The 26,533-nt window shown below is 43.9% G+C and overlaps 1 protein-coding gene across 1 annotated transcript in view; it reads right to left on the minus strand.

The window, feature by feature from the left end:
* Positions 1 to 466: 466 nt before the first annotated feature.
* The window catches only part of LOC146857259 (uncharacterized), a 220,295-nt gene continuing 194,228 nt past the window's right edge, over positions 467 to 26,533 (minus strand). Inside the window, exon 5 of the mRNA XM_085647024.1 lies at positions 467 to 4,745. Within this exon, the coding sequence (XP_085503150.1) occupies positions 2,128 to 4,745 (2,618 nt within the window). The 3' untranslated portion in view covers positions 467 to 2,127. The remainder of the gene's footprint in view (positions 4,746 to 26,533) is intronic.

Here is a 26,533-nt window from a genome sequence, read left to right on the forward strand (position 1 = left end):
AAAGTCTCATGGCGCTTTGTAGCGGTTCAAAAGTATGTTTTAGGTAGAAGCTAGTTAGGAGTCAAATAACCAGGTTTTTATTTCCTTACGGAAACTATGATGGTGTGAGATGACACGCAAGTATAAGGGTAGTTTATTCCAGAGGACAGGTGCAAGAAAAGAGAAAGATCTCCCTCCCATTCTCGTGGCCCGAATTTTGATGGGTGTTAGAAGGAATTTGCTGCTAGATCTCAGAGCCCTGCTTGGGAGGTACCAGGTAAGTTTCTTTTTCCAATATCCGGGGCCCTTGCCCTGTAAATTCTTATGAGTTAGGCAGAGAATTTTAAAATGGGTCTGTTTCCTGACAGAATAGATTTCAGAAACACAGTGCAAGCGCTGTGCAGGTCAAACCTAAACACAAAAACAGAAAAGCATTATCAGAGAAATGACTTATTGTTTCACAGAGAGAAGGAGAGAGAGAGAGAGGTTATGCCAATGTACCATTTATTTCTTGTTTGTAATTCACATGATAAATATAACCCAAAAACCAAAAAAAGACATGAGGAATCATATCAATGGTTGTGTTACTAAGAACATTTTGAAGAACTTCCCAATGATGAGGGCAAGGTAGCATGAGTCCTCCTAGACGCCTGGGCTCAACAGTTCCTTGCAATTGCTGAAGAGAAGATCTTTTGGCATTAACTTTTCTTCCATATTACTTGATGGAGGACACTTAGCAACTAGGACCTACTAAAGTGTATCTTGCAGTTGAGAAGGCTTGAGACCCGTTGGTCAGTACTGATGGTGAGACACTGAGGTGAGAGTTTTGCCCATTGAAAAGCAAGGTACCGGACAAATGTTGTTCGTGAGGAGGCGATGAAATGGTTAGTAGATGTTGCTGATGAGAAGGGGATGCAAGTGTTGCTAAATATTGTTGGCAAGAGTGTGATGTTCCTTTTGGTCAGTTGTTTGATGAGGTGTCATTTGACATTTGTTGATGAGATGGCATGTTAATGGCGATGGTATTATTAGTGACACCAAGAGGTAATTATTGGTGGGTATTATTTCTGAGAAGAAGAGATGGCAATATTTTGGTAGTGTAGATGAAACAATAACGTACCACTTTCTAAGCAATAATGATGAAACAGTGCAGTGACTGCAGGCGGATATTGCTCTTGATATTGAGGCTATGATGTTGCAGTCATGAGGTTTTGTTGATGCGAAGGCAGTATGCCAGTTGGTAGGTATTGTCTGTGAGAAGACAAAGGCTGTCAAACATTTAACTCTTAAATAATCATTTCAGCACAGAGTTGCTCAACAGCTCCTTCGATTTTATGCACTCATTTACACTGTGACATGTCCCAAAGAAAATCTACAGCTGCTGTTCTTTTTAATGAATAAATATGGAACTAGGGATGGTTTGAGAAAAAAACACTTTGAGATTTGTTTTGGTGTGTTGGTTGCTCCTGAGTGAGCTAAGGGAATGTAAATGCTACAATCATTTTGTAATTTGGATACTATAAGCTAGAACTGGTATTGTTTGCCAAAGCCTCGTTATCAAAAATGCATCTTCTAATTATTATAAATGTATAAATACTATAAACTGTAAAGCTGGACAGAGGAGTATAGCAGGTGCCGATTATTGTTTGGGATGGCTGGGATGTTCCATTCTGCCCATGGACTTGGTGAAATTTTGGCTACTCCATGTTACTCTTTAACACGAAGTTCTGACAACATTCCACCGGTCGCTGCGTGGAGGAATCTTTCTCCGGCAAGGCTCCAGAATACGCCAGCTGGGTAGCGTGAGTGAGATTTAGCATTCCCTAGCATGATTTTCTAACACATTCGGTCACCAGCGTTCACGGTCAGTGGCTGCTCAAGTAGATTTGCGGCAGCTCAAGTAGATTTTCTACTCAAACAGCAGCAAAATCAAATCGCATGGTGCCATTTGCACTGATTTTCAACGCTGCTCACACTATTGGTGCTAAATTGTAGTGTGAGCGGCATAATTTCAGCCCATTGGTGGAATTCTGTGGAATCTCACAGAGTTTTCTGTAACTCTGTGGAATTCCACTGAGTGAAACTCCATAAGTTCTTCCCACCCCTAATGATTGCAGGGGCGAAGTACATGAAGGCACATATTTAGGATCAAGGAAGTATGAATTCAGGCAAATGAATAAAACCATCTCCTGAATAATCACTGTTCCCTGAACCTTCAATACTAGCAATATACTCAGGTGTTGTGGTTGCATGTATTGTGACTTTATTTGTATCCTGATCACTAATAACTTCAGGCTCAGATGTTGTGACTTGCTCTACAGTTGTATCAGGCTCACCACTACCTTCAGGTTCAGATGTTGTGACTTGCGCTTCTGTTATATCAGGCTCACCAGTAGCTTCGGATTTAGATGTTGTGACTTGGTCCTCTGTTGTATCAGGCTCACCACTACCTTCGGGTTCAGATATTGAAACTTGCTCCTCTGTTTCAGGCTCACCACTACCTTCAGGTTCAGATGTTGATACTTGCTCTTTTGTTGTATCAGGTTCACCACTATTTTGGGGTTTAGATGTTGTGACTTGCTTTTCTGATAAATCAGGCTCACCACTACCTTCGGAGTCAGATGTTGTGACTTGACCTCCTGTTGTATCAGGGTCACCACTTACTTCAGGCTCAGATGTTGTGCCTTGCTCTTCTGTTGTACCAGGCTCACCTCTAGCTTCAGATACAGATGTTGTGACTTGCTCTACTGTAATATCAGGCTCACCACTACCTAAGGCTTCAGATGTTGTAACCTGCTCTTCTATTGTTTCAAGCTCACCTCTGTCTCCAGGTTCAGATTTTGTGACTTGCTCTTCTATTGTATCAGGCTCACCTGTAGCTTCAGATTTAGATGTTGTGATATGCTCTTCTGTTGTACCAAGCTCACCACTACCTTCAAGTTCAGATGTTGTGAATTGCTCTTCTGTTGAATCAGTCTCACCACTACCTTTGGGTTCAAATGTTGTGACTTTCTCTTCTGTTGTATGAGGCTCACCACTATCTTTGGAGGCAGATGTTGTGACATGCTCTTCTATTTTATCAGGCTCTCCCAGAGCTTTGGATTTAGATGCTGTGACTTGCTCTTCTGTTGTATCGGGCTCACCACTACCTTCTGGTTCAGATATTGTGGCTTGCCCTTCTGTTGTATCAGGCTCATCAGTATCTTCAGGTTCAGATGTTGTGACTTGCTCTTCTGTTTTATCAGGCTCACCACTACCTTCTGGTTCAGATATTGTCTCTTGCTCTTCAGTTGTACCAGGCACACCTGTAGCTTTGGATTTAGATGCTGTGACTTGCTCTTCTATTGTATCAGGCTCACCACTACCTTCGGGTTCAGATGTTGTGACTTGCTCCTCTGTTGTATGAGGCTCACCACTATCTTTGGAGTCAGATGTTGTGACATGCTCTTCTATTTTATCAGGCTCTCCCAGAGCTTTGGATTTAGATGCTGTGACTTGCTCTTCTGTTGTATCAGGCACACCACTACCTTCTGGTTCAGATATTGTGGCTTGCCCTTCTGTTGTATCAGGCTCAACAGTATCTTCAGGTTCAGATGTTGTGACTTGCTCTTCTGTTGTATCAGGCTCACCACTACCTTCGGGTTCAGATATTGTGGCTTGCCCTTCTGTTGTATCAGGCTCAACAGTATCTTCTGGTTCAGATATTGTGGCTTGCCCTTCTGTTGTATCAGGCTCAACAGTATCTTCAGGTTCAGATGTTGTGACTTGCTCTTCTATTGTATCAGGCTCACCACTACCTTCTGGTTCATATATTGTGGCTTGCTCTTCTGTTGTATCAGGCTCACCTGTAGCTTTGGATTTAGATGCTGTGACTTGCTCTTCTATTGTATCAGGCTCACCACTAACTTCGGGTGCAGATGTTGTGACTTGCTCCTCTGTTGTATCAGTCTCACCACTGTCTCTAGGTTCAGATGATGTGAATTGCTCTTCTGTTGTATCAGTCTCACCACTACCTTTGGGTTCAGATGTTGTGACTTGCCCTTCTGTTGTATCCGGCACACCACTACCTTTTGGTTCAAATGTTGTAACTTGCTCTTCTGTTGTATCAGGCTCACCACTACCTTTGGGTTCAGATGTTGTGACTTGCCCTTCTGTTGTATCCGGCACACCACTACCTTTTGGTTCAAATGTTGTAACTTGCTCTTCTGTTGTATCAGGCTCACCACTACCTTTGGGTTCAGATGTTGTGACTTGCTCCTCTGTTGTATGAGGCTCACCACTATCTTTGGAGTCAGATGTTGTGACATGCTCTTCTATTTTATCAGGCTCTCCCAGAGTTGTTGTTTTGTGTGGAGTTGTGGGTGCCTCTTCGGTTGTATCTGGGTATGTTATTGTAGCTGTTGTTGAAACTGGGGTTGTTTTGCTAGTAACTGGAACTGATGTTGTTTTTGGTGTTGTTGGGGTCAGTGATTCAGTTTTTGGTACCAAAGCACCTGTAAGCCAAGGTGTCGATTTTACAATAGTGCTTTGCTCAGGAGACAGTGTTGCTGTTGTGGTTAGCTCATGTTGGGGAGATTCTCTAACTGTTGACACAGGTGGAAGTGTTGTGGTTTTTATTGGTGTGGTTGTTATTGGCTTTATTATTGTGGTTGTTGTTGCCATTGGTTTTGTTGTTGGTACTGGCTCTGTTGTCGTAATTGGTTCTGGCGTGGTTGTTGTTGGCATAGGTGTAGTAGGTATAGGAGTAAGTGGAGTATTGTTCGGATCTGAAAGGCAAAGAGAAAGGTAAAATAATTGAAAGGAATATCTTTGTATCATTGTCATTATAGAAATATATTCTTCGTTGCCTCAGCATTACAGAACCTGTCCATGAATATGTCTGAATAAAGGTCAACCAAAAATATATTTATTTCAGATTCTGGTCAATGTGAAAACAAAGCAAATGGGTACAAATGAAACAGACCATTCCTTTTTTGTCATCGAATTTCAAAATACAAGTAACCTCATTTGCAATTCTATTTAGTATTGCTTGCAACAAAAAAACAACACAAACTTTGGGTTTTGAAACACTCATAGTGGACTCTATAAAAAAACGAATCGTTTCATTTCTGTGAATGATCTCTTCCACTTGCATTATAGGAAGCCATCTGCTCACTCTATTGACATGTTTACCTTAGTGTGGCCTTGAACGTGGAAGTTGGAGCAGGGTAGCAGGTATGAAAAAGTAGAAGGTGGCCCCTTATGTGCATCAGAACTGTGCAGGTCACCAAAGAGTTTTGCTTTTTTATGAAAAATCTTATAATCATGGAAGAGGTGCGTGGCTTTCATGTTTTAAGGTTCATTTAGCCTTTGGCAGGCTGATGGTTTTCTACCCCTGAAGTGGTGCCTGTCTCCATGACAGGACCTGCTCCTGTAAAAATGAAAAACAGTGACAACAAGTTTGCTGGCCCTTCATTCAGTTGTGAGTCAATTCACTCCTTCTCAATTAAGTTTAAAAGTGAAGAAAAGCAATATAGATTAATAAGTCCAAATTATTATTTTATTTGTTCAGACGGAAGACTTCTGTTTCAGATAATCCAATCATTCAGGATTGTATTCTGTATTGTTTCTTTCTTAATTTTTCAAATAAGGCGAACAGGCATATTTGAAGACACGTGTTTCACCCTTATGGCTCAGTATCGGGCCAGGGCTTTCTCAAGGCTTAATGTTCAAGGATGCAACATAGCATATTAGCTTCACGTTTCACTGTTCAGAATTACTGCACAATACAGTAGGTCAAATTCTTGAGAGTCATAGTCCCGGGATAATTCCAGACGCTTACAGAAGTCTTCCGTCTGAACAAATAAAATAATAATTTGGACTTATTAATCTATATTGCTTTTCTTCACTTTTAAACCTAATTGAGAAGGAGTGAATTGACTCACAACTGAATGCATGTACTTTTTTGAGACCATAGAGGTCCAGTGTCTTGAGTCAACCTCCACAAGAAATAAGTCACATATAAATTGGGCAATTTCCTCCAGAATCGGGATCCCTGGACCTTGGTATTTCTGCATAAGTTTGCTGGCCCTGTTGCCTCTTTTATTTGATAAGACTGTCCCTCAATAGCAAATGTTCATGATGTGCTGTCAATTTCTTTCCCATCACTTGAGGTATATTTCTTCATCTTTTCTATTCAGAATAGCAATGGTGTACATGACAAACCCAGGCCAGGTAAAAATGGTGTTGGAAGGGACATTACAAGATGACCGCTGACTGATTGCAGCGAGATGTCACAGTGTCCCTCCCTCTTCCCAAGTACCTGATTATGTTGTAGAAAGACGCTGGAATGCTGGAGATCCCCCCTCAAACAAACTACTGGATAGCGGCCTGGATTCGTGACCTGTGTTCACTCCGCTGGGTGCCACAGTTCATGGCAACTTTGGAGTATTTTCAGCCCGACTTGCTCTTCCAATGGCTGAGGCGGCTCAGAGGCGAGTTTGCTATGGCGCCTAGGGGGCCCAAGCAACTAAAGGACGACGTGGCCCAGAAGGAGCAACTGGACCACGAGGGTGGCAAGGAGTTACTGAAGGACCCGGCAGCTCTGGGCTCCCAGCGAGGTACGCAGTCGCGGAGAGGCACCAAAAAACCTGATGACCCACAAGGCTATGGCGGTGGTACTGGGTCAGCGGTGACTAGCGGCGGAAGAGACCTTAGCGGGGGTACCCGTAAATCGACGGCGGTAAAGATCGGCATGGACGGGGGTAAACTTAAAGCCCCCAAGGAGCTACGGCAGCCTACCTTACAGGAGTCCTTCATTACGAAGACAGCAGAGACGGCAGTGAATCAGACCGGGGCTGGAGCTGCGCTGGAGGACGCTGGGGGTGCGATTGCTGGGCAACAAATGGATACAGTGTTGCAGGCAGTCTCCGAGATGCAGGATTGATCGATCGCGGCCTCTGCTGGACTGACAGCCGAAGTGCAGGATACGCAGAGCAAGGCAGAAGGCAAGTTTCTTGGTGTGGGCGCGAGGCTGTTTGACAGCGAGGTGTGTGTTGGAAGCAATACTACACTCGCTCAAGCTATAGGTGCTGATAGGGGGGGAGTGAGCTTACTGAAAGAAACCCTTGCGGCCCCTGCGGTGTTTGGTGATAAGGGGCCCACAGGACAGGCTCAGGCGTTATTACTTGATAAAGGGATCCCTAGCACCCCGGATGGGGAATGTTTTTTTTTTGCTAAATAATTAATCGGACTCTCTGCTGTCAAGCGATGGAAGCCTGGACAGTAGTTCTGACTTAGATTCAGTAGTTAGCTCGTCAGTCCAGAAGGCACCCGCAACTCAGGGGTTTGCAGAAAAAAAGGACAAAGTCAAAATCAAAACACCCTCTCAGCCTACCAGGCGCTGGGGAGACTAGGAAACTTTGCTGGGACTATTCAGTGACCTCACATCTTTACCAGGAGGGTACGGTGGCTGACTCACAGGTGGGCCAGGACAACTTAAGTAACCAGCCTCAAGCCACATCACTTGATCTTCTCTATACTACCCTAAAGCAAATGCAGGGCTAGGCTAGACTGGAGAGCCGGAGAACTAAGCAGGCAGCGAAGAAAATCCAGAGCTCCATGCGGAAGATGTATAAACTATATGATGAGATAGCAGACAGGGCCTCTCATGTTGAGGAAAGAACGGGAAGACTGGAAGAAGACGTTAATAGATGGCATTCATTCAAGGAGGCGCAGGAGAAGCTGACAGAGGATGTCCTATGGAAACTGGAGGATTTTGAGAATCGCCAGAGACAAAATAACATAAGACTTTTTGGGGTGGCGGAAGGGGTTGAAGGACAGGATGTCAGGTCATTTGTTATTAATTTGTTTAAAGGAGCTTTTCCCGAGATGGCATCCTGGGGGTGGGAGAGCGAAGTTCAGAGAGCACATCGCTTCCCATTTACTCAAAAAAGATCTTATAGTGCGTCTCAGGTTGTAAGACCTCGGGCAACCCTGGTCTATGTCGGAAATTTTCTCCTTAGGCAGGAGATTATGGAGAAGGCCAAACCAGAGGCTAGACGTTCGTTCGACGGGGTTTCTTTCTTTGCCCGGCCGGACTTCTATCACGCCACCGTGGAAAGAAGGTGGAGACTTAGGCAGCTGATCGCGCCCCAACAGAGCCTCAGACATTAGGCCTATCTGATGTACCCAGCGAGGCTTAAGGTCATTGTCAAGGGGCAGGTTAGAATATTTTTTACGGAAATCAAGGCCCAACAATATTTGGCAGAATTAAAGGAGCAGAAGGGGGGATAGGGGTTCGTTTTTTTGGTTGTTGAGAGATATGTTTTTTGTTAGAGGAATTTCTGGCAAGGAATAACTGGTAGTATGGAACATAAGGAACATGGGGGGAATACGGGGGAGAGGGGGGTTGCGACTGCTGCAATCCAAGCTACCACACATGGGTCATGAGTGACCTATTTGCCTGTAAGGGGGGTAGTTATAGGGGGGAGGAGGGAACGGGGAAGGGGGGGACGGGGGTTTACACGGTTTAGCACAGCACTATGTCCGAGATGCCTGAATAGCCATAAGAGATGTATTAGCAAAAGAAGGGAGCACATTTCACAATTTTTACAAGAGATAAGGAAATTATGTAATGACATATCGGTTAGCTGGATGGGTCAGGCATATGACGTATTTTAATGAGTATAAGGATTGCTTCTCTTAATGTGTGTGGGCCGAACGACCAGGTGAAAAGACAACGTGTTGCAGCTGCCCTGAGATTAATGCGGTTGGATTTTGTTTGCTTGCAGGAGACACACGTAGAAGGGATAAGGAGTCATTTAATGGAACAACTGGGACTAGGACTAGAGGGATGGCTATCCTGTCTAAAAGAAGGGATGTTAAGGTTATTAGGAAGAAGGAAGATCAATGGGGTAGATGGGTTTTGATGGAATGTGTAATAAATGATCAAACAGTTTCTATTGGATCAGTGTATGGATCCACCGTGGATGATCCGGGTATTTTCGAATTTTTAGATTCAGAGTTGGCTTCATGGCAAGAGACAGTTATTCTGGGGGGGGACTTTAATATAAATGGGGTTGGGGGCTTGGGCATTGAGTATGGGCAGCACTATCGAGGCCGAAAGAAAAAAGTATGCCAAGCAATACTTAATCTGGCACGCCATAATTCCTTAACCAATGTATGGGGACGCTTGAACCCATTAGACGATGGAATTACTTATTACTCTGCCCCTCACAAGGTCTGTGTCAGGCTGGACTATTTTTTTATAGCAAACTCTTTAATCTCAAAAAGTCAGATGGAGAAGTTCCCTCGTTTGGTTTCTGATCATAATCCGCTGGTTCTAACATTAAAATCGATAGGCAGCGATAGGCGGATGCGAACATGGACTTTTGAAAGGAGGCTGCTAAGGACGATGATTATGTTAAGCATATGAATAATTGGATAGTTACCTTCTGGGAAATTAATCGTGGTAGCACTTCCTCAGGAGTAATCTGGGACGCTTTTAAAGCCGGTATCCGAGGGGAGACATTAAGCTATAGTATGTATAAACGAAAACAAGAGGAGATCAGAGTCAATAAATTGGTCAAAGCGGTCACGGAGGCAGAGGAAGAATTGATTTTTGCAGTTCGGTCTGGCGCCTCTCCGGATCCAGCGCTCCTTAAAATTGTGTGTATTAAAGCAAATATAAATGAGGGCTTTGCTTCTAAAGCAGCCTTGACCTATTTGACAAAAAGGGAGCAATACCACGAGTTGAGTGAGCGGGTGGGACATTTTCTCGCAATTCGCACAAGACAGAGGTTGGCGTCGGGAGAAATCAAAGAAATATCTGATGGTAAAGGAGGTAAAGTTATTGATTCTGAGGAGGTTAGAGAGGTTTTTAGACAATTTTATGCCAAACTATATAGCTAGGATCAGTCAGGGGATCCCTCAGATATCCAGCGGTATCTGGGGGATGTCGCTGCTCCCCAGCTCTCTGAAGAAGACAGGGAGGCGTTAGACGTACCTTTGAACTCTGAGGAAATTCTCGTGGCACTTAATAATCTCCCTTCAGGCAAGGCTGCTGTACCTGATCTAATCCCAATTGAATTCTATAACACATTTCAAGATGTAATACGCCTTGACCTGGTTGATACAATCCTACAGGCACAGTCAGAAAAATCTGTGCCAGGCTCCTGGGCAGGCGCTGACATTGTGGTGATTCCAAAAAAGGGTAAGTCACCCTTGGAACCAGGATCATATAGACCTATTTCTCTAAGGTAATGGCTTTTAGGTTGTGTAAGATAATAGGCCAACTGGTTAGTCCTACACAGCATGGTTTTATCCCAGGGAGGGGAACTGCACAGCATGTCCATAAGGTCATTACTTTATTCGATGCCACGGAAGTCTCAGGAGACCCTATGGCGATCATGTTTTTGGATGCAGAATAGGCATTCGACCGGGTCTCCTGGGACTTCCTTTGGGCTGCTTTATCATGGTGTGGTATTGGAGAAGGGTTTATTAAGGTGATTCAGGCACTCTACCAATCTCCTACAGCCCAGCTTAGAATCAACGGAGGGCATACTTCGGCAGTGCAGATTAAACGGGGTACCCGTCAAGGGTGTCCATGTTTGCCTCTGTTATTTGTGGTCTACATGGAGCCGTTGATTCGTAGGTTGGAAATAAATGACCAAATTCTTCCGATTAGGATTCAGGGCCAAGTGTTTAAAACTCTAGTCTATGCGGACGACGTCGCAATAGTGACTCCTTCTCCAACTAGCGCAATTGTGGAAGTAGAAAGGGAGGCTGAGTTATTCTGTCGGATTTCGGGCTACGCGTTAAATGGTCACAAGACACAGATCATTAAGAATAGCCAGGTGATCTGTGACGATGTGCGGGTAGTTAAATCGGCTCGATACCTTGGCATTAGTATTTCAGCGGATCTGGATAAGATCGTAGATCATAATATCGAACCTATAATGGCTAAAAGCAAGAAAGATCTTGATAGGATACATAATCTTCACCTCTCCTTGGTAGGGCGCTCTAATGTGGTCAAAATGATTATTTTGCCCAATTTTCTTTATTTATTTAGGACAATCCCATTGATTTTTGAAGGTAAATGGTTTGTTGCAATTGAACGTTTGATCAACAGATTTATTTGGGCACAAGGGAAGAATAAGAGAGCCCTTCGTTTTATAACTCTTCCTAGGGATAGGGGAGGATGGGCGGTCACCGATTTTAAGTTATATTTCTGGGCAGCAGCCTTCCAGTACATGAGTGGGTTGATGGGGGAGATACCTTAGACCCACAGGTTAAGATAGGATCAACTGATATATACGCAATACTTATCGGCGAAGATGCAAAAAATTGCTTTTTGAATTATACTGATCCCAGCTACTTTAAAAGAACTAGATTCAAGACACTTATAGCAGGCTATAAAATTTGGGCATCATTCTGTAAAAAAACTGGGGCTGGGTAGATTCAATGCCTATACTCGGATTGAAGGGAATGTTTCTCTCCCAGAAGAAATATTCGCAGATACTGTTATGGTTGATTGGAGGCGGCGTGGATTCAGAAATTAGGGGACCTGATGGGGGCTAATGGCATCTTACAGTTTACTGATATCCAGGGGAAGTATGATATTACTAGGATTAAGTTTTTGCAAGTTCGGAGCTATTTGAAAAATAAACAGGGTGGCACTGCCAGGTTCTGTAAAAATAGGATATTGGATGTTATTGAGGGTGGGGCAGAATGTTCTATAAGGAAAATCTACGCTGAGCTGTCTGTCTTAAAAAGTGACGATCTGGAAAAATATGGAAGGAAATGGGCAGATAAGCTTCAGGTGGACCAGGATTGCTTTCAGGACTCTCTAGAGTTGGGGCGGACCAACGTTATAAAACGATATATTCTTTATACCATACACCTGCTAGGATTGCTCAATGGGGGGGGGGGGACAACAGGAATTAGGTGTGATAGTGTTGAGGCTGATATTGTTCATGTTTTCGCACTATGTCCGCAACTTAATTTGTTACACAGGGCTATTGAATCTTTCCTCGATAAAACTTTAGGAATTAATGTTACCCTTACACCAGCATGGATTATCCTTGGGGTAGGTGGGGGAAATGAGCAATGCAGTTCATATGTCAGTTTTAAGAATTTGTGTGGCAACAGCATGGCTGGACAAGGTAGCCCCAACATTTCATCAATGGTTGGCTAGATTGCTGTCAGTTTATAATCTGGAAAAAGGAATATATGATAGGAAGGGGAAAAAGGTAGAATTCTCGGAAAACACATATGGGATCCTATCAGGAGGTGGAAAGAGAACGTTTGAAAATAATTTTTAATTTATGTTTATTCTCTCTTATGGTGACTAAGGACTGTTCTCATGTTTTCTTTTTTTTATGTGCATCTCAGACAAGGGACTGTGCTATGTGCAAAATTATTTGATTTCTTTCTGTTTGGAAATAGAAAAATTACATAAAAATATTTAAATTTAAAAAAAAAATTCTAAATAGAGTGGCCATTCCAACTCGATGCACACTGGCAGTTTCTGTGCCAAAAGTGTTTTCCCATGGGTAGAGCCATAAGTAGCTTCTCCATCAGGAAAACTACTAACCTAAAAAATGAATCGGTCTGCACTTTATCATATACATACAAGGAAATGAAATCCTTCCGTAGACACTTTTGACTTCTCAGAAATTACCTCAATTGCTTGCTTCTTTTACAAATCATTGTTATAGTCATCCTTTCGCACCAGAGTGGTAACAGACCTAAGGCTCCCAGTCACAGGACACACTTTTTGTTTTTCTGTTGGGCTCCACTTGAACAGCTTGTTCTCCTACCACTGTCTGCAGTCTCGAATCAGCGTTAGGAGAGTGATTTCGGTTTCTCCTGCCATCTGTTGCCCATGAAATCCTTTGGTGCAAAAGACAAATGTCTGTGTTCTGTATCTATAAAGTACAGTGGGGCAGAAAGGCCAAAATTCAATTGCCTCATATGAAGCACATATTGACTTATATTAAGGCTAGGAGTTCAAATAGCAACTATACCCGTTTTTGCATTGTGAGAAATTGGGTTATAAGTTGAGAGGTGTGAGAACCTGACTCAAGTCATGAAAAAATCCTCGTCAGAGTGAACCAAAAAAGTAACTGTATAAACCTATGCTTAACTATGTGGTAGTTTAGCACATAATCAGTCAGGCTTAACTGAGAGGCAGTGTGTAAAATATGTATGCAGCACTTCAACAGCAAGAAAGTGAAAACACAACCCAAGATAATTCCTGAAGGGGGCTTGGTCTCACGCCAATGGTGTAGGAAGCAGAGTCTAAAACTCTTGCTGGTGAACCCCCATCCAGCATAATCCTGCCTTCCCTACATGACTCGGGGGGCTTAAAAATGCCAGAATTAAATCTCCAACTCCCCTGCTACCCACATGAAGGCGGTGTACCATTTGGATGGATGACTTTAAAAGGTGAGTGAGAGGAGCTGTTACTGGCAACATCAGATCTGGGAGGTACCCTGGCATTAGGGTGACCAGACGTTCTGGTTTTTCCCGGACGGTCCCGGTTTTTCATGAAGTGTCCTGGTGTCCCAAAACTTTCCTCCAAAACTGAATAAATGTCCCAGTTTTTGGATAGTGCCTCGGATGAGCACAGAAATGTCCCAGTTTTTGAGTAGTGGCTGAGTACGCTCTTGTGTTAAAAAGAGGTGTCCATGCTCACTCTCACTACTGGAGATATTACGGCGACACGTCACTCCAGATGAGGTTGTTGTGAGAAGGGAAATCCTTTAAAGAGAGACATTTTCTCTCGGGATTTCCCTTCTCTTTCTACAACGCAGCAAGGATGTCATTTTGCCAGCCATCGGGGCAACAGCGTGTCCGAACCGCCACCATGACCCCACTCACTGGAGTCAGAGGTCACGGCCTGCACCAAGATCCAGCCAGCCACCAGTGTAAACTGTAGTCCTACTTCTATGTTTATGACAGTTTCCGGTTTTTTGTTTTGGTAATCTGGTCACCCTACCTGGAATACCTTTGGGAGGTGAGGCGGTCCATCAGGGCTGCAGTGGAGTGTGTCTCTTAGGGAAGAGAGAAGACAGTGACAGAGCTGCCAAAGGTGACATGGGAGGTTCCTGAGGTAGGCCCAGCAGAGCGCTCGGCTAATGACGCTGGCCTTAATCGAGAGTTGTGGGATGAGGAGGGGAGAAGTGGTGACTGCTGCCCCACTGCTGGCTGTCCCCCTTTGATAGCCGATCTGAGTGGTGAGTATGACTGTCGCGCGCTACTCCCCCCTGTTGCTGTCTGATCATATCTTGGGTGTCTGTTGGGCCATGATCGAGGGAGGGGAACCACTGTCCTGCTGCTGTATATTTCCCTCCCCCCTATCTGCTGCTGTTCGGAGACACTACCGGAGGCACGAGAGAAATGACATCCGACCGCTATTGCACATGGGGGATAACACAGGCTCCTGAGACGTGCTGCAGCTTCTGGCTCCGGTGTATCCTTGAGCCCGCTGCAGCAAAGTGGGGCACATGGTGAAGGAACCCCTGCGTGCTCACAGTGCTGCACGGTGTGGAGCACCCCCTGGAGCTGCCTTGAGCAGGGGCATATCAGCTGAAGGACTGGAAAAGGCATTGCTGCATGTTACTGTCCAGTAATAATAACCTCTTGAACACGTGACCAAGAACCCAGGCAATCAGAGCCCTGGCCTGGACGTGGTTCTTGATAGAGGTGGCAGGGCACTGGCGATGCAGTGTTGGCAGTGAGGTGGTGACCTACCAAGGAAATATAGATTCTGGAAATATTGCTGCTTCACCAGGGGCTCCTGAGATGGTTCCCTGCACTATATGGGGCACCCTGTACTGGTGCATTGCGGCTGCTGCTCCTTAGCTAGCAGTCATAAGGCCTGAGAAGAGTGGTTGTGCCACAGAGAGTCAGAAAGAGCACTAAAGGCCCCATTCCCAGAAGTGCTACACATTTTGTCTTTGGTGGACTGCACCCCCTTGATACTAATAAGACCCTTTATAAAACGGAATGCTGTGCTTTCTTCTACTCAGCGATGGAGGATGTCCCGTACCTACCTGCTCGAGAGGTCCCTCTACTTCCCGGAATCATGGGGAAAATTGTTCGTACAAAGGGCCAGGAGACCAAAGGCACACCTGCCATGGGGGCTGGCAAGAAACCAATGGAGGACTGAGGCAGAGCCTTGGGACCTGAACTCCTTGGAGGCCCCACCCTGCAGGACATCCTGCAGGCAATAACAACCTCTCAAGAGGTACTTGAGGCTAAAAGTGATACTTTGGTGAATGACATGGGGATTCTGCGCAATGATCACCACTGCCTGGCAGAACTAGTCACCACTATGGAGGAAGACCTGAAAGAAATGTACCCAGTGCTGACCAAATGACTGAACGATTGTCCACTGTAAAGGTGAAGATTTAGATACTGGAAGTGGGAGCGGAGGATGCCGAAAATAGATCTTGCAGAAACAATATAAGGGTGGTGTGCCACACGGAACGCTTTGAGGTAACCATCATGGTGGACTATCTAGAACACTGGCTCCATGAAGCAGTTGCAACACATGACCTTTATTCTTTCTTGTTTCATTGTTTTAGCATGCCCTCCGTTCTCAGGGGCCCCTCCATGTCCTGCGGTAGCCAGGTTGCTCTATTGTAAGGACTGAGGCCACATACTGCACCAAGCACGGAAGAGGGGGAACCTCAAAATAGACAACAGCACAATCAGGATCTTCCCAGATTTTTCACTCGAAGTGCAGAAACAGCACTTTATTTTTCATGATGCTAAGAAAAAGCTTTGACAGTTGGGCATATCCTATGCAATGTTATTCCCGGCCAGGCGGGGGGTGGTGACACAGGAGGGCACACAGTTCTTCCAGGCACCCGAGGAGGTTTGGAATTGGATCGACTTAAACCGGCAGCTTGGACCAGGTCAGAGTTCCCAGGAGGACCATCCCCTCAGAGCTGAAGCACGATGACAGACTAAACACCATAGCAGAGCTACTCCTTCAGAGGTGGGTGTGCAGCAATAAGGACAGAGAGTGATGACTGTGGTGAAGTCGATGAGCAATAACAGAGCTAACTCCCGATCACTGCTAGAAGGTGAGAGGGAGACACATAAATTATCCTGATGTCTGCTGCTGGGTGGGTGGAACTTAGCGCGGAGTGAGTTATAATCACAACCCCCACATTAGAGTTGCACTTAGGTCCACCTTTCAATGCTTGTTGATAGATTGACTGTTTGGATGGGGGGTCGTTGCCTGCTTGTCCTGGGGAATGGGAGTTGGTATGATTGTTGTTTTTTGTTTGACTGGGGGACTTTGAGTTGCTACCCATTCACTCTTACATCCGTACAGAACACTGGAGGTCACAAAAGTGGGCTATGACATAGGGGCTAAAAATCCGGGTATTATCACCAAGATCTATGACTTCACTTAGGACCTATAAACTACTCAAATGGAACATTAGAGTGATGCACACCATGACAAATGTTATACGGTGGTTTCCTATTTGAACAGACAGGGTATTCATGTGGCCATTTTGCTGGAGGCATACCTCATGGCAAAGGAGAGGGACGCACTACAAAGGAGGTGGCGAGGTCAGGCTTACAATATTAAGTATCAGGCTTATGCCAGAAGCACACTAATCTGGATCAGATCGGGGGTCCCTTTCTAACACAGGGAGACTTGATAGACCCAGAGGGTAGATATGTGGTGGTGACTGGTTGCCTAGAGGGACAAGACATAGCACCCATTAACATATATGCTCAGAATGTGGATCTAGGGGACTTCTTGGCAACTTAATGGGATATACTGGCCCCCTACTTGGTACAAACAGTCATCCTGGGTAGAGGCTTTAATTGTATAGCGGATCCCCAGATTGACCATTTCCATACCCGCTGAGTGACTCCCCAGTATTTAGAGCAACAAAGATTATAGCGGACTGGCAAACTCAATGGGTGCTGCTGGACACATGGCGCTGAATGCATCCAATGACGAGAGACTACTCATTCTTTTCAAACTTCCATGATTTAAATATACACCTTGATAACTTACTTTGCACCCCATACATCCACAGCCTAATTCACACAGTGGAATATCTAGCCTGCACAATCTCAGATCATAACTCGGTGTTGTTACAATTGAGATGGGAATGCCCTACACAGATTATTTCAACATGGTGCCTGAAGCTAGAATCAACAGAGACCACATTATTCCAAGAGGTGATTGCGGACCAAATCAGACACAGCCATGGCTCGTAGAGGTAAGAGCGGTTAATTTTCCTTCGTCGTTGTCTGTCGAATTCCCCCCACCAACTGCCCCAATGCTCTTGCCTGCACGGGACGCTGCTGATCAGACAATATTTTGAGGATAATTGTGGGACTGCTTCTACTCCCGCAGTGGAGTGGGATGCCTTTAAGGCAGTGATTAGAAGGCGGTGCACCGCAGAAAAAATAGCCATAAGGGGAACCCTAAAGTGAGAGGTGGTGGAGGCAGAACCGGATTTGAGGGGGTTGGAGATGCACAGGATAGGATGCCCTACAACAAACCCTACTAGATGCTAAGGAGAAGGTAGCGGGCCACATAGAGAGGCTCAGCTGTTTTGAATGCAGAAAGCAACAGAACCGGATCCCTACTGGCCTGGCTTGCTAACCCAGCCAAGAGTGGCTCGATTATAGTGGAACTTTCTACTGATGAAGGCTCTCGCTTATACAGGCAGGCGAAGATCAACAGCCACTTTTTACAGTATCACTCCGGGCTTTACACAAGCATCATAAAACATGATGTGGAGACTCTACACACCTTTCTCCTTCTATTGCCCCTACCGGTCCTTACGCGAGAAGAAGCTGAGGAACTGGGTGGTGATACCGGTGTCCAAGAGATAAGAGGGCAATAAAGAGCTTAGCATGTGGGAAGACGATGGGGACGGACGGTCTTCGAGTAAAGTTCTATGCAGTTTATGTTGATGAGCTAGCCTATGGGTCGCATTCTGGTCTCCACTAGAGAGGTGCTTGTGGTGCCCTTTAAAAAACAGGGAAACCAGGGGATTACTGTAGATCCTAAATGACTCTGTTGATGCTAAATCTCGATTACAAGAGCTTAAGGAAGATCTTAGCCTCCAGGCTTCTTCCTCTCGTGCGCAGGCTGATATACCCCGACCATGCAGGCTTTATACCCGGCTGCAACAATGCACCTAACATTCGACGTCTCCTGGCGGGGATGAAAGCTGAACTCTATGATTGTGATGATGCAGCAATCTTTTTGTTCAACATTGAAAACCCCTTCAACAGCCTTTAATGGGGTTTCTTCTATGTGGCCATCATAAACTGGCAGGGGGTTGGGGGCCGGGGTTTTTAGTTTGGACCTGTTTGCTAGATACATTTTGTTATAATTCCAGTCCTCCCTATGTTTGTCCATAGGGCAATGTTTCAAGACTTGGATTTCTGATGACAGGATTCCTGTGGGGTTCTGGTCGAAGATTGTTGGCCCTCTCTAAACTGCAGTGCCAACTGACAGGCAATGGCGGATTTGCACTTCCGGAGTTTGAGTCCTATCATCTAGTAGCTTAACTCCAATGGTACACACAGTGGTTGATGACAGACAATCTCCGGACTGAGCAATGGAGTCATTTGTACCAGAGCTCCCTAGATTAGCGGGGGTACTACTGAAAATGAGTGGTTCTTCAGAGGAATTTAGTTTCATAAAGCGCTGCTGGATTCGTTGATTACAAAAGATGGACACATGAATCCTGTACTCCCCCAATCTGCCCATCATATAGCTAAAGGTCCTATCCCATGGAGAGGTAGGGAATTAGGGGGGACATGTTTAAGCCTCTGAATAATCTTAAAGCACAGTGGGAGGATTGGGAGCCAAAAGAATCCAGAAATGCAAGATTTAAATGAATCCATTACTACATTCTGCATAGGGCATACCTAACCCCAGGACCTATTAACAACTATTGCCATGCGGTGGATTCAGTATGTCCGAGATGCGGGATGAAAGGGGCTGAACTTAAGCACATGCTATGGGACTGCCCCAAATTGATGGGTTACTGGGAGGAGGTCACGATAGCACTGGCTGAAACCATCTCTAAAGAGGTTTCCTGTCTGCTCAGCCGGTGCATACTACATTGGTTCCCGCATACCTCCAAAACAAAAGTAACAAACAGGTTTCAAGACCTAGCCTTCATCTTATCTAAGAGGGAAATCATGAGCCATTGGAAAGCCCCAGGGGGATCCCGAATACTCGTGTGGAACAAGGAGATTGAGCGGTTGGATGAATTGATGGGGACGTCCTACTTTGTGAGGCTAGGAGTGGATAGCGCTTGATAGAAGGAGCACAAGCCTCGGAGATACTAGTAGATGTCCTGAAAGAGTCAGAACCACAGTCCAATTCATAGTCACCAGAAGTTTCACCAGTACCGCCTCCTTTGCAACATTAAGCCTATGTGGGTGGGCCATAGACCATATCTCCCATCCATTCTCTATCTGACCGCTGTAGACCAGTTTTGAGATAGCTCTGGGAAAACATATAGAGAAATGATTTGTCACCCACTTGAGTTTTTTCAAGGTTTTGAGGGTGTGACTCATGTGAGGAGGTGTGATTTTTGGAACAGATATTGTATCGTTTTGGTATTGCCATTGGATATCTGTGAACTAAATTGCAATAGAAACGTAATAGTGGAAATAAACCTTTCAATAAAATCTGCTTTAAAAAAAAAGAAAATTCATAAAATGACTTCGGAAAATGGACAATTTATTACATAAAATTACACCAAAATGACTCACATCCAATCAGTAGAACCATAGTTATGAATGTTTACATTTTCAGGTGAGAACAGCACCAAAAATCATGCAGCATCATTCTCGATTATATAGTTGTGCTGAACCACATCAAAGTCACAAGTTTGGGATCATCTAGATAGAATGTGGGTAAGATAAAAAAACAGGTTCATCCAGGTGAAGAGGTTACCTTCCTTCAGTCCAACTTCACATGAGGAACCTCAGCTGGTGCTTTGAGATGGCAAGGGCCATGAGGAAGTCATTGTCGACATGATGAACAGGTGCTGGAGCTTCGCATTACCAGGAGACATGAGTGGTAGCTGTTTAGGACAAAGAACAGGTTGATATTTGAACTTCACATTGGCAGGAGACATAGTGATCCTTGCTGATGGTCGTTTAGAGCCCTAAGCTGTAGCTCAGTTTTGAAGCAAGGGGAGTATAATCTGATGCTAATCACTGGTCTAGGACATAGGGGGCACCTCTTGGGGATCAGGACTATCTTGTCCAGTAGGTATTGATCAGCTGGGCAGTTGCAGGGTTTGCCTCTGGAAGCTTGCTATATACCTATAAAAGGAGGTCAGCAACCTGATCCTTGAAATCACTTCTGGGGTCTTGGATCCAAGGCAAGCAGGTCCTGTCTTCCTTCTTCAGATAGCATGGCAGTCTTTCTTCTGAGTCTTCCACCTGTCCAGGTGTGTTCTGATGAGGGATTCTGAGGGTGCCACTTTAATACCAAGTGCCAGTACGTGTGTGTGGGGCAATCCCTCTCTTTGTTTACCGCAAACTGGTTTTGTTCCCTTCTGTCTCTGCCCCTAGGTTAGACTCCAAACTGTCTGGGGTAACAAAGGAGCGGCAGGTCCAGTTATCAGATGCATTTGTTAGTGACAAAGCCGACAGCCTCATAAGTCTGGAAGTTGGTGGGCACAGTCCTCAAGCTACACTTTGATGTTCAGGAAGAGCTGAGTACAACCCCCCAGGCCATCCAGCTCAGGAGAGAAACACCCAAGACCCTTTTGTTCCCTGTCTGGAAAGTATACGTCACACCGCAGGACAGACATTTTAGTCATGCCTTCCTAGGCACTGGAAGAAAGAAATATTTGGTTTAGGCAGAAAAATACCATCTTTTCAAAAGCGCCATGTTCAGAATAATATTTTGAAATCTAAATTTAACAATAAAGATGGTTTTAAATTATTCAAATGAGTGTAAAAAATATTTCTGTATCTTTTCCTGCACTGAATTTATCACTTATTGAATGTTATAAGGTAACCCATTTCTAGTGTATGTGAGAGATAGCCTTGCTACAGTGAAAAATGACTTTAGAAGTTTTTCACTGTCCAGACATGTAAAATGTAAGCTTACATGTCCACAATTTTAAATACCATGAACCTCACCCTATAAGCCTTTAGGGCCTACCTTAGGAGTGGCATATACGTATCAAAAAGAAAGGTTTTAGGCCCATCAAAAGTTTTTCTTTGCCAGGTCAAAATGGCAGTTTGAAAAATGCACTACAGTGGCTCTCCTGAGACAAGTTTTACAGGTCTACTTTAGTGGCTGGCGCAAGGAATGCTTGGACCTGCTAGTGGCATTTAGTTTACAGGCCCAGGGTACATGTCGTACCATATAAAATGGACTTAAAAATACATTAAATACTCCAATCAGGTGCCACTGATTGGCAGGAGTAAAATGCAGAGTCCTAAAAGCCAACAAAACCAGACTCAGCAAAGGTAAGGCAGCAAACTTGAGTGACCCTGCAGAAAGGGATGGGTCCAACAAGCATGAATCATATTAGATGTGTCACCAGGCATGCAATGCACAGGGGGCTAAAATGTGCCTAAACTGCACCAGCTCAGGGAGAGATAAAAGCAGAGCCATAGCTTAATAGATATGGCGCTGTTCTGCTATCTCTTTCCCACAATGCTGTGCAACAACTATGGTTACTCCACTACAATCCAGGAAAAGAAGTAAAATTGTGCTTTGACGTTTAGCATAAAACAAGTGTGTTAAAAAATATTGTTTTAGTAATAATCAATCACACTGCAGCTAGTGAAAACATTTTCTTTAGAAGTATAGTATATAATAGAAAGCACACTCCAGAACTCAGCTGAAACACCCTTGCATTTCTTCCCAACATCTTTGTCACTTATAAAGCCTCAATGGCTCCATCAATTAATGCAGTATACTGGCTCCAAAGCAATCTTTAGATTTGCTGATTAACCAAATTATACATTTACATTGTTTTCAGTTAGTAAGCACCCTGGTGAGAATGATTGTTTCATCTTTAGTTGACTGCCTTTGTGTTGGTTTAATAGAACAGAAAACCCCACCCCTTTTCTTTCAGTAAGAGGCCCCTGAAGGTTGGCACTAATTATTCTGGAATGTCGTTTTTTACCAAAAAGTAGGGGAAATGTTACTGTAATATGTAAAAATATTAGGATAATTATTCCTAATAGATTCTGCACAATTTACCAACTGAGGGCTTCAAAAACCATTTACAGTTGGTAAGGTAAGGTAAGGTAATTTTTTTATTTGTACATGATTAATTAAAACCTTTACAAAAAAAGTGAAATATTGCTAGAAATTGCTAAGAATTAATTTTGTACAGCTCCTGAGATTTAAAAAATTTGCGTAATACCAGTTTATAGTCATCAATAAAAGTTTAAAAGTTTGCATTATGCAAGTTCATCCTCAGTTAAAATTCAAATGCCTCGAGACCCAGAGACAATTAGAAATTACTCTAAATTAAATAGATTATTGAATGCTTATGCTCTAAAGTTCCCGAGGCGAAGATAGTGCTAACTTGTTGGTCCATTGTTCCGTTGTTGCTACGACTTCAAGTGTCCGTGGTACGCCTTCATATGTGTCAAGCTACCATCAAGGAGCAGTTCAAGCTGCCTCTTATTGATCAACGCTCAGCTTGGTCTTGTGCCTTTTTTTGTTATTTGTTGGTCTTAGGGAAGCTATACTTCCCCACGTTGTGCCATTGCTCAGTTTTTACCTCAACATCAAGGGCCCGTGGCACGTCTTCAGATGTTTCAAGCTACCATTAAGGAACTATTTGGACTGTCTTTTATTGATCCGCACTCAGCGGGCTCTTGTGCCTTTTTGTTACGAGGTCAAAAAACTTTGTGACCCGACAGTTTAATTTTGTTTCAGTTGGATTAAAACACAATTTGACTGCCTGCCCACATGTTCAAAATGCATGTAAATTGAAAGATGGACATAACAGACTGTGCCTAATATCCTTTAATTTAGGACAGATGCAAACAAGATGAATAATGTCTTCCTTACCAGCTCCACATAAGCAACACTGCTGCGGGCAGTTTTTTATTTCCCAAGGCGGCAAGTGAGGTGCAACAGGAATTACTCTGAGGTGTAATTTCAAGAACTTTTCTTTCGTCTTTATGTTAATTCCAATTTTAAGGTACGCTTGAGGTTGCAATGATCCGTGATCACTAAGCATGATCCAGCCATGTGCTCTTTTAGTTAATGCCTCCTTGTCCTCAATAGAGGATATGATTTGTGCTGATTTTTTGGCGATTTTTTAAAAAAGACAAGTGATCAGTGGAAGTGCCCCAAAGGTCTGACTGTCCCAAAACTTGGAGTGAGTCAAATAAATAATCTCCGGCTGAGGATTTTTTGTGTCGGAGCAGCTCTTCCCATAGATTGGAACTTAAAGAACCAAACTTGGCACTGCGAATCTCATGCAAACTAATGACATACGCGCCCCTTCTTTCCAGTGTTTGTATTAAAAGGCCGAATTTGCGCTGAAGAAACATATCTTGGCAAGTTAAAGATTGCTCTGTATTAATTTGCTATCACTATATCCAGTAGTGAAGCATCCTTTCCTTGAAGGGGTTCACTCCCATATGTGAGGGTCGGCTGTAGCTTTGCACACAAGACCTGAAGCAAGGGGTCAAGCAATAAGGCGGAAAGTTTGACCTTTAAGGACTCCAATTGGGGTTTGAACGAGTTCTTGGGGTCCAAAATTACTCCCAGGTTTTTGTAAGTAGTTACCAAGTCCAACCCATGTCCATTTAGGTGCCAATTGATCTTCCTCTTTTTCCGATAGTTCACTGCCATGATCTTGGATTTTGTAAAATTAATTTGCAGGCAATTCCTTTCTGAAAAGGTGTGAGTTACATTCAAGAGGTGTTGGAGGCCGATGAGGGTCCGGCTTATCAATACCAAGTCATCCGCGTACAGCAGATTTGACAGCGGAGTTTTCCCCAGTTTTGGTGCATGACAGGGGCATTTATCGAGTTCTCCTGGCAAATCTGCAGGGAAATGGTTAAATAAAAGTGGAGCTAGAACGCAACCCTGTTTTAACCCTTTTGTTATCGAAATGGGTTTGGCGAGGTGCGTTCATGCTCCTAGTTTAACCTTAATCCAGGTGTTTGTATGCAGTAGTTTAAACTGGTCCAAAAGCCATTTAGGTGTTCCCCAATTTTCCAATTTCCTCCAGAGCTTGTTACGATCGACGTGATCAGAAGCGGCAGTGTAATCAATAAAGCAAAGGAATAGGGGAGATATGGCCTATTTTGCTGCATCCATCAGTAGGGTCAGTGCCATGATGTTTGTTGTGGTCCCTTGACCCCAGCAGAAGCCTGTTTGATTAATTGGGATGATGGAATTTTCAGATGCCCATGATGTTAGCTCCACCAGTATGGTTTCTGCAAAATACTTAGCCACCACGTCTTATAAGGGCAAGGAAACAAGAATGGTTAGGGAGTTTCCTGTCACCCTGTTTGAAAATTGGGCTTATTATTGATCCTGACCAGGACTCCCATAATTTAAAGGTATCCTTTATGTCTTTAAAAACCGGTGTCAATGCTACACTCCAAAATTCTGTGTTGGTTTTATATAGCATTGGTGGAATGCCATTTAGACAGGGGGCACCTGTTGGTCTGCCCCTAGCTATTTGCCTCTTAATATCAGCTGATGTGGAATCGTGATGTTCAGTTTTGGCAGGGGGAGGAGAGTTTAATTATTTAAAAAAAGAGAGGGAGTGGCCCTACTATCCAAGGGACAGTGTAGCAGTATAAACTGAAAATTCAACAATTCCCTTGGTCAACCTAACATGTAAACTACAATCAATCATACATACCACATCTCAGCCTCATGTTCATATATCAATTCAATCAGTATGAAGAGAACCCAGCAAAATCATGGACATATAGTGACATATATAAAAAAAATTACAAAATGTTAATATTCATAAAAAGAAGCATTCATATATGACATCGTTAAAAAAGGGAATTGTATCAACAATGTATACAACAGCCTAAAACACACGAGCAACAAATCAATTCGACATTAAAAAAGAAGACAGAGACAGTGACAAGTTAAAAAGTCATCATAAAGACATTAATTCGATTTAATCTATTGTACACCATCACCATCACATCGATAATTTCAGATTCAATAGTTCCTCGAATTTAACAAAACCAAGGCGTTGACGCGTTTCGGTGTGCTGTCAAATTATGCACCACCTTCATCAGGACTTTTTCGTAATAACTGTCTCTTTAGGCAGAGTTCACATAAAAATACATATATCTGTTGGCCAATAAACTGCGTGTATTTCCATAGATTTTGAAGCTGCTTAATAAACATTCTGATATCGAAGAATCTACATATATACTAGGGGTGGGCGGAATTTGCGGAATTAACCTTCGCAAATTATCGCGAGAATGTTTAAAATTATCGCAAACAAGCAGAAATATCGCGAAGATGCGGAAGTTTTTTTCCGGCATGTTCGCGAGATTTTCTGCATGGTTGCGGGTCGCCAACTTACCCATGTGGTTGCTTGCGGGCGCGGCCATCTTGTTTTGAGTTGTTCTCGCGGTGCATGATCGCGAGAAGAAAGACGTGATCGCGCGACGCATGACGTCACTGCGGGCGCGAACTGTCGCGAGACAGCGCAAATGGCTAAAAACAATACAACATCTCATGGAGAACGCGACCGGATCAAGAAAACTTGTCGGCGAACGCAGGGATTCAGGTAAGGCGATCGCGCGCGCGCGAGAATGTATCATTTTACAGCGCGAGCAAGAAACAAATTATCGCCAAGCTGCGGAAACCGGAATTTTTGACATTTTCGCGCTCTCCGCGGAACGCAAAAATGTCAAATTATCGCAATTTCCGCGAACGGAACGAAATTTTTGCCCAGGCCTAATATATACACAAAAAACATATATCACTGCCGTAAGCGTTATCTCAGAACGCCATAGATCGAAAATATGCGTGAAGTCATTAACGCTGTCTTCCTTTGACCTGATTTCCTTTAACCTGATTTTTTCTTTTCTTGTGGCAGAATATGTCACAATTCTTCCAGGCGTTAGCTATGGAAGTAGGCAACGGCGTCTTCTTAAGGAAGGCAGCATCCTGTATTACTCGACAAATCTAGGTCCACAGTTACGGAAAACCGTGGTTCTGAGAATGCGCATCCGGACGGGTGTCACCTCTAAGTCAGCAGATATAAGCGAGGAGAGTTTAAGCCTAGCATCGATTTACCCATGCAAGAGGGTAGCATGATTCCTTTTGGGTCTGATTCTTGGGAAGTGGCTGTTATATGGCCATCGCCTGTTTTTTTCCTGTTCATTTCGCCGCTGGGCTCCTTTTTCTCTATTTCTTCAATGTTCTCCTCATTATCAGCAGCTGTACTGTTAAAATTTGTGAAGAGGTAGCCTGTCCATGCTTCCGCAGTTATATTTAATTTTAAACCAAGATGTTTTGGATTCTTAATTCCTTTGATTATTTGCCAAGACCCTGAGCTGTTTTTTGTTTAACTTCGTTTCTTTT

Source organism: Triturus cristatus, chromosome 3_2 (assembly GCF_964204655.1).
Source record: "Triturus cristatus chromosome 3_2, aTriCri1.1, whole genome shotgun sequence".
Lineage (NCBI taxonomy): Eukaryota > Metazoa > Chordata > Amphibia > Caudata > Salamandridae > Triturus > Triturus cristatus.